A 15153-nucleotide genomic window follows, 5' to 3' on the forward strand; every position below is an offset into this window, starting at 1 on the left:
TTAATTTTGTTGATGGCAATACAGAATGTTTGGCTTTCCTCAGCATTCAACTGTTCGTGACACAGGTGATTTTGTATCTCAAACCCTGTTGGATGCAGTGTTGTAATTCCAGTTTAGCCATAGAACATTGTCTTCCATAGTTGTTACTGGCAAGTGCTTTTTTTCCCCTCATAGACTTACTCTGGAAAGATTTCAATATGATACTTTCTTGTAGGTTAGTGTCTTTAATTATTGAATATCCAGGAGGAGCACATCTAAGTAGCTGATGGATTACATATCTCATAGTTACCTCTCAGCTTTGCACGTTGGTATATGATCAGCTTTCCTGTACAGTCCCAGCCATGTCCGTAGAAGCAGCAAGATCTCACATTTGGAGCAAGTGGATTCACCATGGCACAGGCTTTCCACCTCTGGATGGCACTAACATTAAATGTCACACATTAAAAGTGGGTGACATTTCCCACAATAAAATTGACTGATTCTGTATAAACAAAATTCCTGCGAGATATAGTATTCAATACTTGAATTCAGTGCTACAGCAGATACATTATAAAGTCAGTATGATTCATGATAAAATAAATTTTTTTGAGGTTCTATCGCTGAGATATAATGTTTTGACATTATCAAAATGCAGGGGAAAGTGGAATCAGAATGCTTCTACATTTGTATCTAAAATTGTGTAAAAAGTGATGGTGCTCCTACAAATCATTTTGATGACATTGTCTTTATTGAGAGAAGTCCGTTCTATCTATTCTTTGCAGAAAAATAAAGATTTGTTTCTCTTCCCTGGTGACATGTGTATTTCTGCTCACTCACCCTCCTCCTCTAAAGCTTTAAAAGAGAAATTATTCATCCTCTGTTGCTCTGAAAAACAATGTTTACTGTCGATGAGAAGCGGCAAGAACAGTCAGGGCTTCAAGCAGAAATATCCATGTTGCTTTGGATATTGGATTTGGATATGTGGTTGGAGGGCATCCAGTGGCTTCCCTGTTGCAGTGGCATGGCCAAGAATGAGAACATTGTGAATCCTTCAGTTTTCCTAATAGTGAAGTCCCAGATTTATATTCTTTTAAAATGACTGACTTTGTAGCCTCTACAGGTTGTCATAACAAAGCTCCCTGTGCTGCAATGCCTCAGTAATGTTTCAGCTCACTGGTTACTCCTGAAGTGCCTTCCCTGGTGGGGTTCAAACCTTGCCTAGAGCAGAGAAAAGATGCAGAATGGAAGACTGCTTCCTCATTGAGTCAGACTTTGCCTGCAGGAGAGCTGCTGCTGAGATGTTTCAGCCCTCCCCAGCCATCTCTTCTCCAACATGTCAGGGAGTTTTTATTTCCTTTCTGTTCTCCAAATAACAGTGACAATGTGCTCACCCAGGTATCATTCCTGTTGGAATCCCCATGAAGCCAGCTGTAAGTACAACACATAAGTAGGAAATGTTGTCTGTGTCCTCTGAATGGACAGACAAATGGAGGGTTTCCTGAGGAAATCCATCATGCCCAAAGTACAAGATGACAGAACCATAGGGAGTTAAAATGATATTTGGTAAGTGATACTGGAGGAAAACGTTTTCTTTTCTGGCCACCACTTTAAGGGAAGGCACAGCCAGGAGGACTCAGCTGTAGGACTCAAACAGTTCACATTGTAAGGACATTCATTTCATGATTCTTTCATTCCTTGTATACCCTGTGAGACAATAACTGATCCACTGGTTTTCCTGCTCAATTGCCCATGTACAAACAGAGCAGGACCTGCCTTTCAACATTGCATCTGCAAAATAGGACTTATGTGCAGAACGAAGGCTGTGCTGCACAGGTTTTATTCCTCCAGGCAATAAAATCACTGAGGTTTAGCAATGCAGACAAGTCTGATGGGTGTCTTGAATGCAACTTTTGTTTTGTGTGCTAGGTGCCTAATTGAAAAAAAAAAAAAAGGCATAAGGAGTAGATATGCTAATCCACACAGTTTGTGTTTTGGAAGAAATAAAGGAGAAAGCATTCAGTCCTCTCAGAAACAGGGTATGGCAATTGCAAAATTATTGAAAGGGAATTTCTTAATACTGTCCTGGGAGCAGTTGTTCCTGTGCCTCAGATTTATGTCGTTTGTAATGGGGTTTTTCAGTAAGACAATGTGATTTAACATTAATATCCAAGTTCTAATAGAAAAGTATTAGGAAATAAATGAAAAGGGCTTAGTCATTTGTAGTAGCAAACTTTAAAGCAATTTGCTGCCTTGTAATTCTTAAGGACAAAGAAGGAATTTTCCCCCAGAGCAAACCCAGCCAATTACAGGATTTCTTTTGCTGGAACAGGGTGTCTAAAGCTGACAGAGACCACCTAGTTCATGAACTGAGGTGTGATATGCTGCAATAACTTGGTGTTCTTTTGGCTTCTGCATTCTTCTGTGTTTTGTATTGTATTTTCATATATTCTGGGTAGTCCCTGTTGGAATGACTGACTGGTGATTGGCTTTTCATTTGCATCTGTCACAATGCAGAGGTGACCAGGGCATGTGTGTGTGAAGGCACCCAGAAAAGAAATAGCTCCTCCTGACCCTAACCATGTATGAATCAGATGGTTGTCATTTATTCTTCTTCTTTCTTAAGACACTTAAGAAACATAATACTTAGAGATTAGCCGTGAATTTTCAAATCATGGCCTTGTGTTACTGGCTGTATTGCTGACTGTAGTAGGCACATCCTGACATTTTTATGTCACATTTCCCTCTTAAGAAGATGTCCAAATTAAATTTAAAATTGAAGCTAAGCTTTGGTGAGAGAGACCCAGCTGTGAGATGCTCTACCCAACTGCCATATCCGAACATCTTTTATTTTTGTCTCAGGATCTAGAAGAACCAAAGTTCTCTAAAGATGGCTAAACTCATAGTGAGAAGTACAGGTCTTGCTTTTAAGTGCCTCTGGTGAGAACTAGATTGCTGACAGGTGACTTGAGGAGACATTCCTAGATATCTATTTTTCAAGCTGTCATTAATGTGAGCCTTTTAAAATTACTTTTCAGTGACTTTGCTCAGAAGTTCTTTTCTTTTGAATAGAGAGGGTACAGCCTTTCTTCACTGTAAAACATGACCCTCTGGGAGATGCAGTATGTTTTCGTCAAGGTCAAATTGTCTTGTTTCTTGTTTCTAGAGACTGGATCTTAGGAGAAAAGAAGTGCAGAAAGAATAAAAATTCTTGGTGAGTGGTGGGTTAGTTCCACACAGATACTTTTTCTGCTTGAAGGGAATGGGGCCTTAAATGGTACCTCTGTCTGGATTCACCATGTCTTCCTCTGTTGGAGGAAGTAGAGATAATATAAGAGCGCACTGAATTTGTAACATTGTGCTGGTTTTGCACTTAATTTCTGAGCTCATACTTTCTATGGTGTCATTTTCTTTTACTGGGGGATCTTGAAAACGTGTCAGATGCTAAAGGAATGGTAATGAGGAATTAGGATTTCTCCCTTTCAGGCATAGGAGTTGGCATTAGATAACAGCAACAAGAAAGCAAAAACATGACAGGAGTGTTTGGAGCAGTACCAAGGCTAGGTACCACACACAAGCCACAGAATCACTGCACCTCTTGGCCTTTGGTTTAGGGAGCAGCTACAGCACTGTCAGCCCATTGCCCTCTCACTTGACAAATTAATAAGAATTAAAAAAAAAAAAAAATTCAGGGGTCTGTGATTTGTAACCTCTGGCTTTCACTTACACCATGTGTGGAAAATTGATCTTTTCCAGACAATGACCCCAAATATGTAGGAGTGAGTGGGAGTCGCTGAGAAATAAGTTAACACTTGAGTGAAACCTTGGAAGAATAAGTAATCATCTGTTGTTTTTTAAGATGATACATTTGTGTGATCTGAAAAAAAACAATGATGATAAACAACTTATTTTTCTTTAAGCATATCATCAAACCATGACCTTGGTAACCATTGTGTGAACTGTAAAATTTGGACGGGAATAAATTTATTAAACTCTCATGAAGTGAGAGGAAAACAGTAAAATGCTCGATTAAGTCTAAGAGCTGATAAACCAGCACATTTATAGAGTAGCCAATAGTGGATCTGGTTGTGCATTCATGCTTCAGATGGACTAAGATGGTTGGTAGTGTAGTTACTACTTGTTGGATGTTAGGATTTTTCTTTTTTTTTCCTTCTTAGTTTTGGGAATGAAAAAAATGGGAATTTTGTCCCATTTGTTACCTAAGAGATGAAAACAACTGGGACTTAAGAGACAAAAGAAGTGGTCAAGGTGAGGGAAAGGGTTCTGCTGGTTACTCTCTTCCCTGAGGTGTTTTCTTCTTGGAAGGGCAGAGATGCGATGAGATTTTGGCTGGGGGTGAGGGGCTGGCCTTTGCCCCATCTCGCTCTCTCACTCTCAGATCAGAGGGGAATGGTTAAGTTGCTGCTACCGCAGGGAGAATTCTCTGCCGTGTGGAATCCAGCCCTGTACCGCTTCTCCTGCTGCGGGTGAGCCTTTGATCGTAAGAGCAGACACCGAACAGGGAACTTACTAAAACCTGATCACACTGGAATGGACCCTCACCATCCACTCAGGTGCTTCAGGGGCAAATCACAGAACCCCGTCCTTCTCCCCCTTCCTGGAGGCTGCATCTCCCAGCTGCGTGTGGCACCTGCTGCCGCTGCCCAGCCCTGGTGTTTCCTCCACTGCCTCCTTGGGCTTTTTTGCTACACTTTAAACTCAGCAACCCTTGCCCAGCAGGATACCCCGTGGCTACGGCTGAGGATTTTCTGCTACAGTTTGTTTGCTGCCCTGCCCCAGGGTGTGCCCGTCTCTGCCGCCCCAGCTCCACTCTGAGGTTCCAGCTGCAGCCATGTTGCCATCAGCCCTGCCCGCCATTAGCGCGTGAGGGAGACGCAGCTGAGCTCGGCCACAGCGCCCCCTGCAGGCGGGGGGGAACCAGTGCCCCCTGCCCTGGCCAGGAGCCAGCAGCGCCCCTGCTGGCCGTGCCCGGAACTGCACCGAGGGGAGGCTGGGCTGGGTTTGTGCTCTGCTGTTTGCAGTGTTTTAAATTGACATGTTATCCCGTATCTTCGCCTGAAAGCCCTGTAATTTCAAAGTTATAGTAATTTGGAGGGAAGTGGGTCACAGTTTCTATTCCAAGGGAGGTTCTTGCCTTCTTTGGCAGACACCTGTCCTTCAAACCAAGACATTGCTGTTGTTGCTCTAACTCAAAATGAGCTAAGATGAATGTAGCGGTTGATCTATTCAGTCCTGCAGTCAGTGAGTCAATAAAAATGTCATTAAAACAGCCAGAGTGTTCAGGGACATGGTGAGAGATCTAAGCCTGAGGTGTGCTGTTCCCTGAGCGCTGCTTTGATAAATACACTTCCCAGCTTTTGGATCTATCACTGAAGTCTTACAATGTAATAAAAAAGCCAGTACAATGAAAAATGAATCTGTAAGGGGAAAAAACCTAGTGTGAATCCTCATGTATAAATACGCAGTTCAAAATTAGGTGGGTTTTTTAAATCTAGTAGATATAAAATATTCAACTCTATTTCTGCCGCCTTTCCTCTTTATAAGAAAATAAATAGGGGTGGCTGGGGGTGATTCTGAGCATATTAGAGAAAAAAATTTTCTACTTTACTCTTTTAACAAAGAGCACCCTCACTCCGCAGAAACACAAATAAAAAAAAGGGGGGTTTTCAAAAGTTGTGAATATTTACTTTAATTTGAATTCAGCCTTGGGGCTGATTTATTGTCTTGAATCCAAAACGAGATGAAAAATAATTTAGAGACTGAAACTCCAATTTCAGATATCCTTATCCATTTCTTTATATCCTCCCTTTTTCCCTTTTGTCCTTGCTTCGAAGTCAAGCCAAACACAGTCTTGCTTGCTTTTGTTTTTAGACCTGTTAAACTCCCTTGGTTCTCCCTCTGCTTTTCTATTTGGTTCGAAGCTGGCTTCAGTTTGTGGTTCAGAGCCAGCTCCCGGTGGCCTGGGGATTACAGATGCCTTGCCACCAGAACAAAGGAAACTGCTTTGTGAACTCTGGCAAAGCTAAGCTCTTCTTCCTATTTCCAGTCGAGAGAGTAGGTCCAGTGTGTAACTATTCCCTTGGAATAGAGAATTACAGATCTTAGTTTCAGTGTGAAAATTCAAGACAATTTTTCTTCTTTGCACTGTGGAGTGCTTCTTTCTTTTCTTCCCTCTTCCTGTTCCCCATATGACCACTACTACTTCTTATAGAATTAGAACCCACTAGAAATCAACTCCTATGGAAAATGAATGGTTTGGAAATGTTTCAGAAAAGACAAATTGTCGAAAGACCCCACTTCCAGACCCATGGGTTTGTATTTCCTTTACATGTATATGGAAAATGTCACCTGACATTTTCTTGTGGATTCCAACATTTGCTACTTAGATACAACTCTTCTTACCTGAACTCACAATACTGAGATTGCCACTGAAAGCCCTCCAGCATCTTCCTCACCCACCTGGAAGCTGCTTGCTTTTCATTCCTCTTGGCTACTCTTTCTGACAGCAAAGCCCAAGTTACCTGTAGCTTTGCTGTTGTTATCTTTTGTTCTTCTTGTATCTGCCTTTCCTCATTAAAAAAAGCCATATAACCTTTCCTGCCAGCCATGGACTGCTGGGAGCACTGACCTCCCCCACCAAGCTCCATGACCATGTACTGAAAACAAAAGTGGATCCATCCTTTAATAATTCATAGGCCATCTGTTTAGCTTCTGAAAGAAGAAAATCAAAAATGTGGGGTTTGTGCTAGTTTATCTACATACCTCTACCAAAAAAAAAAAAAAAAGAAAAAGACTCTTACCTTAAGCAATTTAAATGCAGGTCATGAAGGAGAGCACTTGTGGACACAGGGGTCCTGAAAACAATTGGGAAGAAAGAACTGGATGCCTTCCTAACACAGCAGCTCTATGGCCTTCCTGAAAGAACTTTTTAGGTGGGCTCCATCAGTGCCCTGTGTGGCCAGACCCACCCTGTTTCTGTCTGCTTGCCAGGTGGTAGAAACAAAGTTGTACCAGTCCTCTTTGTGATCCCCCTCCTGGATTCTCCCTCAAGCTGTCAATTTTAGAGAGCCCCTTTATGCCTCCAGAGCCTATAAGGCAGGGAAGACACCAAGAAAAAATCAGCACAGATGCATCAGCTGCTCAGAGAACTGAGAGATGAAATCTAATGGCCGAGCCTTGGGGAACAGCTTGCTCAGCACAGCAAGGAATGGCTCACGACTTAGCAGACTTCAGCTCCAGATTTCTCCTTCAAAACTGAGAAAAACAGCAAGGCTGATCAAACTACTTATTCCTTTTGCACATGCCTTGAAATATCACTGTTTTCCAGAGCTGACTAGATTAAAGGAAAACTCCTGCTTCAGTCACTGACATTCCTGCAGAAATTGCCCTTTTCTGGATTACCAACAGTAGCAGTAATGTGAGTGGCTGGTGAAGAACCATCCATGAAGCTTTCAAGTCTATTGCTTTTGGCTTAGTGAAGGCTTTCTTCATCATGAGCCTGAATAGATTTATTGTCTTGGTCATGGAGTGTGAACAAAAGTGATAGTACTCCCTAGGCACTTAGTTTCCTCAATTCTACTCAATTCTAATTGCAACTAATGAAAAGCATACTGCATTTTTAGGTTGTGGTTCCAGGAAGCATTTTAAATAGAAGTAGCCTCCAGCGCTGTTCAAAATGCAATCTAAATAATGCAAGATTGTTAGGAGAAAATACAGCACTATTAAATAACACCAAGTAATGGACAACTATTCAAAGGCATTATTTTTTATTAGCCTGGATCATTATTACTGAGTACATGACCTTACTTGCACTCTGTAATACTTATAGTCATTCAGGAAAGCTAAATAATCATTAATCATAATGATTACACTGAGTGGTTATATCCATATTTTTTGGATTTTCAGTGCTGCAAAAACTCTCAAATATGTTTTGTTTTCTTCCTACAAGAAGGGGAACCCTTTTCAAAAGGTGATTTGAGAGAAAGTTGACTTATTTTCCCTAAATTATATAAGCCCACCCCAAATGATGGATTGTTTTCAGTCCAGAGAAATTTTCTTTCAGGTAAAATAATATGTTTTGTGCTGTTTGTGAGAATGAGAACTTTATTATAGACTCTCACCTAAAACACATCACATCAGTGTGCAAAGTGAGCCTTTTCACTCAGAGGCAAGGGAATGGACAAAATATCCACCAATTTTATTACACAGATGTACAGGTGGCATTTTGAGGGGAAGTGAGAAGGAAGGATAAAGTCTGTGGTTTTGCTGAATGCATAACACTAATGATGCTGAAAATGGGATGTTTCTGAAGATTGCCTCTTGATTTGCCTTGCAAATGGCTCTGTCTGCCAATGTCTGCTTATGCCACACCTTTGACAAGATCCCATTTGTAGTGTTTTGCCAGAACGTGTTTAGCACGAAGCTTTGAGCTCTGGTGAAGTGTCCCTGTGGACCTTTTTATTTTCTTCCCATCTACAGGCTCCCTTGACAGAAGGAAATGTAAGAGAAGATTTGTTATGGAGCCTTTTGGACTTTTTTTTTTTTAATAAAAAACACTGTCCTGGGTTTAGTTGGTGGGAGTGAGGAGTCAGCATCTTTAGTGTCAGAAAAATATTTCAAGATATATAAAAACATTTATTTTCCAAGTGAAGTCTGTTTTGTCTGTGACAGTAATGGGTGAGTGGTCTCCTTGTCTTCTTCTTGACTCATTAGCTTTATCATTTTATTTTTTCCTCCCCATCCTGTTGAGGGGAGTGAAGGGTGCAGCTGATGGGAGGCTGGCAGCTGGTCCAGGTCAACCCACCACAGTATCATGTGCTGTAGAATTTTGTACAGGGGTTCCTTCTCAGGGAGAAATCCTTCCTGTGTGATGTGATTTAACATCTAGCACATAATCCTTCTTCTCAAATGTATAGCACTGCACACTGGAGTGAAATCTCCTGAAGGTGGGAGAGAGCAAGGGTGAGGATAAGTGTGGAATACAGAGGAAATGGAACTGTGTCTCCTGACCAACATTTGAGGTGCCAACAGGTTCTTGTGTTCATAGACTTGCAAGCTTGAAAGACCTGCTGTGCTGGGTTGGCTCACTTGTCAACAATATTTCTTCAAGGTTCTTCATAGTCTTCACAGTCAGAAGGGAGCCTTTATGTTTCCTAGTAGTTCTTCTGTGCTGGAAATGCACAGCATGGCTGTCACTATTTGAATGTGTCACTCAAGTGTTTGTGAAAATGAGGGCTTGACAAAGAAACTTTCTGTGCCAAAACAAACATGGTGAAAAGAAGGCAAGATAAACAAAACCATCTTTCTGTCCCCGCAGAAACTCAACGTATTGCATGAAGGTGTCCATGTCCTTGACGGTAGCTGAGAATGAATCTGGGCTTTGCTACAACAGCAAGATCAGATACCTGGAAAAATCCGAAGTCACTAAGAGAAAGACAATCTCCTGTCCTGATATTGAGGATTACAAAACAGCCAATCAAGAGCCAGATGTGGTGTGGTACAAGGTAACTATTGCTGTCTTATTGCTGTTGGGCTAAAACTCTTCAAAACTTTCACTGTTTTTAGTCTGAGGCTTAGAGCTGACTTTCTCTGAGGCATCAGTGGTTTGTGACTGGTCTGGAGAGTGTTTTCCCAGTATGACAGTTTTGCAGGTAAAACTACCCAGCATAGTCATTGTCCAACAGAAATCAGTATCAGTGAGGATGTTTCTGTGAGAGTGCTCACAGGACTTCTCTGTCAGCAGTGCCACATTCCCAAACCACAGTGCCTCTATACGAGTTTGTACCTGGGTGTGGTGTCTCCCTGCACGACGCTGGAGTAGAAACAAAGGGAGGCACCTGCAATGGAGCCAAAGGCATATCAGCACCACCAGCTCCATTTTTGCTGCCAATTAATTTTTATGGAGTCTGTCAGCTAATTTCACCAAGACTTGTAAATTTTTACCAGTGTCTCCTGGAGTCTGCACAGAAGTCTGCTGAGGTTCATTGAGTAATTGTCCTGAAGTCAGTTCATTTTAACTGAGGTCAGTTAGATACTTTTACTACTTTCCAGGTAACTCATCTGCCTGCACCTTCTCCAAGGACTGTCAAGTATCATACACCACTTTCATCAGCAAATGTATTGGTGATGAGTTTCTGTAGCTCCCGAGAAAGCAGGAGAATGAGTAAAGTATGGGTTGGCTGGCAAACATCAGGTAATGAGACCACAGCAAGGTCTGGTGAATTTTGCCTGTTGTCTTGACTGGGGTCAAAGTCTGATATTTGAAGAGCCCTTATGTATTACTTGAGGCTAATACCCTCAAATAATGATGCTAGAAACAGTAGAGAAGAATAAAGAGCTGAGAGTCAAAAGGAACCAGAAATAGCTGGGCAACAGGAGCAGTTCAGTGGAATCTGTGGAAAATCGGGTTTGGATTGTAGGAGTTTAGGATAATCTTAGTTCAGGTAATACAGACAGAAACATACAAACTAGTTAAAACCTAAATTTGGAGTGCTTGATTTGCCAACCTTAATAACATTCTTTAAAGAATCTTTTGTATGAAATAAGTAATATGGGCAGACTAGCAGATTTTTTTACTCCTTAGCAGGTTGCAGCTGAAATGAGCAACTATAAAAGTTGTCATCTATTTGTTTTTTTTACAGAAATCTCACATGCTATATCTTATAGTAACAAAATGTGTGCCATAATCCACTGTTAGTGTGAAAAAGGTTTTCTTTCAACAGTTGAAGCTCTTTCTCAGCATATGGGTTGATACCTTCAGTGCTGTTCATATGTCAATTATATGTATTTAGTTAATCATAGAATCTCCTGTGTAAAGAGGATATTGAAGAGAAGCTGCTTCTTGCCCTCTCTGCTTTGGTATTACTGAACACTAGATCACTGAAGATCTCAATTTTTTGCAAAAGCACACTGAAAAACAGTCTGGCAGAAATGATCTTCAGCTGTCATGGAGCAGAAATGAGTCTAAAGAAGATGCATGTGCAGCCCCACACCAGTGATGCTTTGTACTGACCAAGACAGGGAGTGGAAGGATCTGTTCCAGAATCCCACCCATGTTGTCTGGGTGTCACACACAGGTTGTGTGACACCAGGCTGGAGTGTGGCAGCTGACTGACAAATCATCGCTGAGGTGAAACTGAACAGACTTTGTCATTGGATGATAACAGAGAGACAATTGCCATCGACAACCTTTAGTTTGGCTTGATAGTGAAAAGAGATGTGAGTGAGATTACCTACTACATACACCTTCTTATCTATAATGAACAATTACAAGTTATCAGTTGGGCTCTTAGAGAAACATCTTTGTTATCTAGACCTGAGTCAGGAAGCTCAGCAGTGTTCAGTCACAATATTGATGTTGCACAGAAGGTGTGTATGTCAGGTTATCCCTTGAAACTTATTTCTGAACAGAGTTTTGGATATTCTAGAGACTATTATGTTACTGTTAATACAAGTCTGCATATTCAAAAGAGCAGAAGTCCAATTTCTAGAAAATATATAATTTTATGGATTTCAAAATAATTTGGTGAATACTGGGGTAGCCCCTACAAACAGCAGTCTAGGACTTAAAAGCATGCTGTGGGAGGGAATGTGAGTAACAAGAAGCAGGTCCCTTCTCCTGAAGAATAGTGTAAACTATTATCCTGCCTTAGGATCTGACCCTCACTTTCCAAAGAAGGCATCCATTTCTGGTCATAGCACACTGGATCCTCCTTAAAATCCTGTAGATTTTAAGCTTGATGTGTACATAAAGTACATAAAATCTGTGTACAGATTTACTTCTTGAGTAAATCTACTCCAGAGGCACTGTGGGAGCCAGTGGGAGGGGATATTCCTTTCCATTATGCTGGGATATTTTGAGATTTTCACCCAGGCAGGGAGCATAAGTTGTTTGAAACAAAACACTAGACAGATAAATAAATATGAGGAAGTCTTTGAGATTTCCTTCTTTATTCCTTCTGCTGAAAAGAGAAATTCTTGTGAGAACCTGCCAGTTCATGGTAGTCAGGGAATTTGGACTTGACCTATGAAATACCATCAGACAACACAGTGATGATGCCTGCTCATTGTGTGCAGAACCTGCTCTGCCTTCCAAAAGGCTTCTCTGTGTTGAGGGATTAATGAATCTGAGCTAGTAATTGCATCAATTTACTGGGAGTTAACTGTAATTTAAACATGCTCTTAATTATGCCTGAATAGAATTCCACGTGCACACCCGGTACACAATATAGCATTTGCTGTGAGAATTTGTTTTAACAGTAGTATGAGCTTCACTTCTGGCTAGAATTACACTGCATTAAATATTTATTTTTAAAGATTTCCCCAATTAATGCCATTGATATATGCTCAGCTCAGTTATGCCTATTAGAACTGTTTTGACAAGATGTGTGGGATTTTTTTTTAAAGTAAATGTGTGTGTCAAGGCATGATTGAATGAATGGGATTTAAGAGTAAGAGCAGTTTCATGAAAAATCAGCTGGCAGAGAGAAAAGGTATATTACCTCTTGAGTGTGCAGCCTTAATCCATTTCCATCATGTCTTTTCTACTACTAGGTTGAAAGGAGGGCTAAGAGAACAATCAAAATGTCAGGTGGAGGACAGGTAGTTGTTAACTACCCAGAAAAATAGACTTTTGAGGTACTGCCACTTAGATTTCAAGGAAGAGAAAAAGATGCATAATAGTGACACTTTAATTACTGGAGGGAAAAAACCCCAAACATTTCAGATGTCTAAGGAAAGTAAATAGTCTAGAAAAAGAAACTTCCAGATTCTTCTATCAGGGAAACATAATGCAAAAGCAGAAAAGAGCAATTAATTTGTTAAAGCCTTTGGGGGAACTTAGAACACCTTCCAGTACCTGGAGGGAGCTTAGAAGATGATTGGAGAGGGACTTTCCACAAGGGCATGTAGTGAAAGGACAGGAGGGAATGGCCTTGGACTGAAGGAGGGTAGATTTAGATTAGATATTAATTTTTTTCCTGTGGGAGTGGTGAGGCACTGGCACAGGCTGCCCAGAGAAGCTGTGGACTCCCCATCTGTGGAAGAGTTCAACACCAGTTGGATGGGGCTTGTAGCAGCCAGGTTTCCTGGAAGCTATCCCTGCTCATGCAGGGGAGTTGGAAAGAGATGATCTGTAAGGTCCCTTCCCAAACTATTCTGTGATTCCACGCAATGAGTCATGCAATTGAGCACTTACCCTTTTAGGGAAAATAGTAGACGTCCGGCAGTAAAATCTAGATTGTTTTCAGAATATAAAAACTTGTAAGGATTTTGTTTCTCAGCCATTTTTCAGCTTCTCCCCTTTTTTGCTTTTAGTTTTGTGTATTAAATATATAAACAAGCACTTTCAACATAATTTTGTAAAGCCTGCATAGTCAGCAGATTAAAAAATAATTAGCTGAAATTTGGGAAAGAAAGGCTTATAAATAATCTTTAATAGGAAGTGTTTCAAGAAGATAAAAAAGAAATAATAAGGAAATTAGTGGTACAATTCCACCAAAATAACTCCTCTATGTAAAACCACAATAGCACACACATTATTTTTTGCTAAATTATTACTCTTTGTAGTAGTAAATCCTTCCTCTACTCCTGTAGTGTCATCCTTCTTATTGCAAATTTTATATGCTTTATATAAAAATATAAAGCGTATAAAAATGTGTCTTCCATCTCTTTGTTCCCGTGCTTTTAAAAATAAAATAGTGAATGTAAAACTGGGAACACAGGTTATTTCAATGCTGCACTAAAGGGTGCATATCTGAAATATGCTTACTTTGTGTGTCCTGGGAATTGTATTCCTTCTAAACTAGGATTGAATAGGACTGAATCATATTCTTTGCCCAGTGTTCAGATTTAGTTACACTGAGTCGGTGGTTGATGTACCTTTCAATAGATCCAAAATTTTGAGTTCAAATCAGAAAGGATTTAATGGAATTTCCTGGGTCAGATCTGTGTCCTGAGTGAGTCTCAGCACAGTAGATGGGATCTGGGTTCTGGTCATTCTCTATCACCAGTGTTAACTGAAGTTCACTTGGAAGACAAGATGATGCTTCCCTTACAGCTGTTCTTTGGAAACAGAGAGATGCACTGATCACTCTGGTACCTGCAGCAGTGTTGCACAGCTTCTGAATCTGAAACCTGATTATATTGTGACTGAATTTGGCCTCCTAGGGACAGGGAGAACTCTTTAGTGTTCCCTTTTTAAGTGCAAGGCCAGAAACTCTCAGTCCTGTCTTTTTATTTCTCTGTCGTGGTCCTTGAATTTAGAATCTGACATGGGTTTGGAATGCATATGGAGTCCATGAAAAATTTATGTTTATGTCATGCTGATCTCTTACTCTGGTACAATATATTTGCGTGTTGACGTATTTTCTTGTTTGGTTGTTTTCTTAAGAGAAAGCTTTGTTCTATTTTGTTTTCTGTGTTTCTGACACTGCTGTTGCAGACAAGCAGAAAATGGGGCATAGGTGTGGGCATGTCACCAGTCTCTGAAGCTGCTGAGCCTGATGTGAGACTGCAGCAGTCTGAGAGCTTATTCCAAGCTGCCACCTTGAGAGAGGTAGTAGAGAGGCATTGAAAGTACTCAGGCCCTATGTTACTTTGTGTTTCCTGGGTACAGGATTAGCCAGAGCCTCTGGAGGTGCTGGGACTACTGAGTGCTTTAGAGAACTCAAAAAGTATGGTTTTGTTGCAGGGAGAAGAGGCTTGAGGTTAAAGGTGTTTAGAGGCAATAAATACATAATCTTAAGGTGCCATTTTCAAGAGACAATGGTTAGATTTGGACCGTGCTTTTAGTTCAGAGCATTCCAAGAATGATTCAATCATGAGTGCTGTTCACATGGAAAGTGACTGACCTGCCTGCAAAGATCCAGTATGTTAGGAAAGGCAGAGCCTCTTCTTACACTGTATCACACCCTATCCAGAAGGACTCAAACATGCTTCCAGTAGGACCACAGTTTGTAGCAATGAACCTAAATCTGCCAAACAACAGCTAAGGACTGTGTGGGTGAAGTCTGTGAGAGCTGCAGGCTATCAATGCCATGTCCTGCATCACAGGGTGCACGGGGGAGGTGATGTTGCAAAGTGCCTGGTGATGGGAAAAGACTGAATCAAAGCTCTTCAGGTGCTGGAGAAGCCAGTGATGAGAAATAAGGCTGTAAG

General features: G+C 41.0%; 1 protein-coding gene across 4 annotated transcripts in view; it reads left to right on the forward strand.

The window, feature by feature from the left end:
* The window catches only part of IL1RAPL2 (interleukin 1 receptor accessory protein like 2), a 344044-nt gene that overhangs the window by 185159 nt on the left and 143732 nt on the right, over nt 1-15153 (forward strand). For all 4 annotated transcript variants that reach the window (XM_036402067.2, XM_036402068.2, XM_036402069.2 and 1 more), the window contains one exon: nt 9314-9500. In XM_036402067.2, coding sequence (XP_036257960.1) covers nt 9314-9500 — 187 coding nt within the window. The remainder of the gene's footprint in view (nt 1-9313; nt 9501-15153) is intronic.

Source organism: Molothrus ater, chromosome 14 (assembly GCF_012460135.2).
Source record: "Molothrus ater isolate BHLD 08-10-18 breed brown headed cowbird chromosome 14, BPBGC_Mater_1.1, whole genome shotgun sequence".
NCBI lineage: Eukaryota > Metazoa > Chordata > Aves > Passeriformes > Icteridae > Molothrus > Molothrus ater.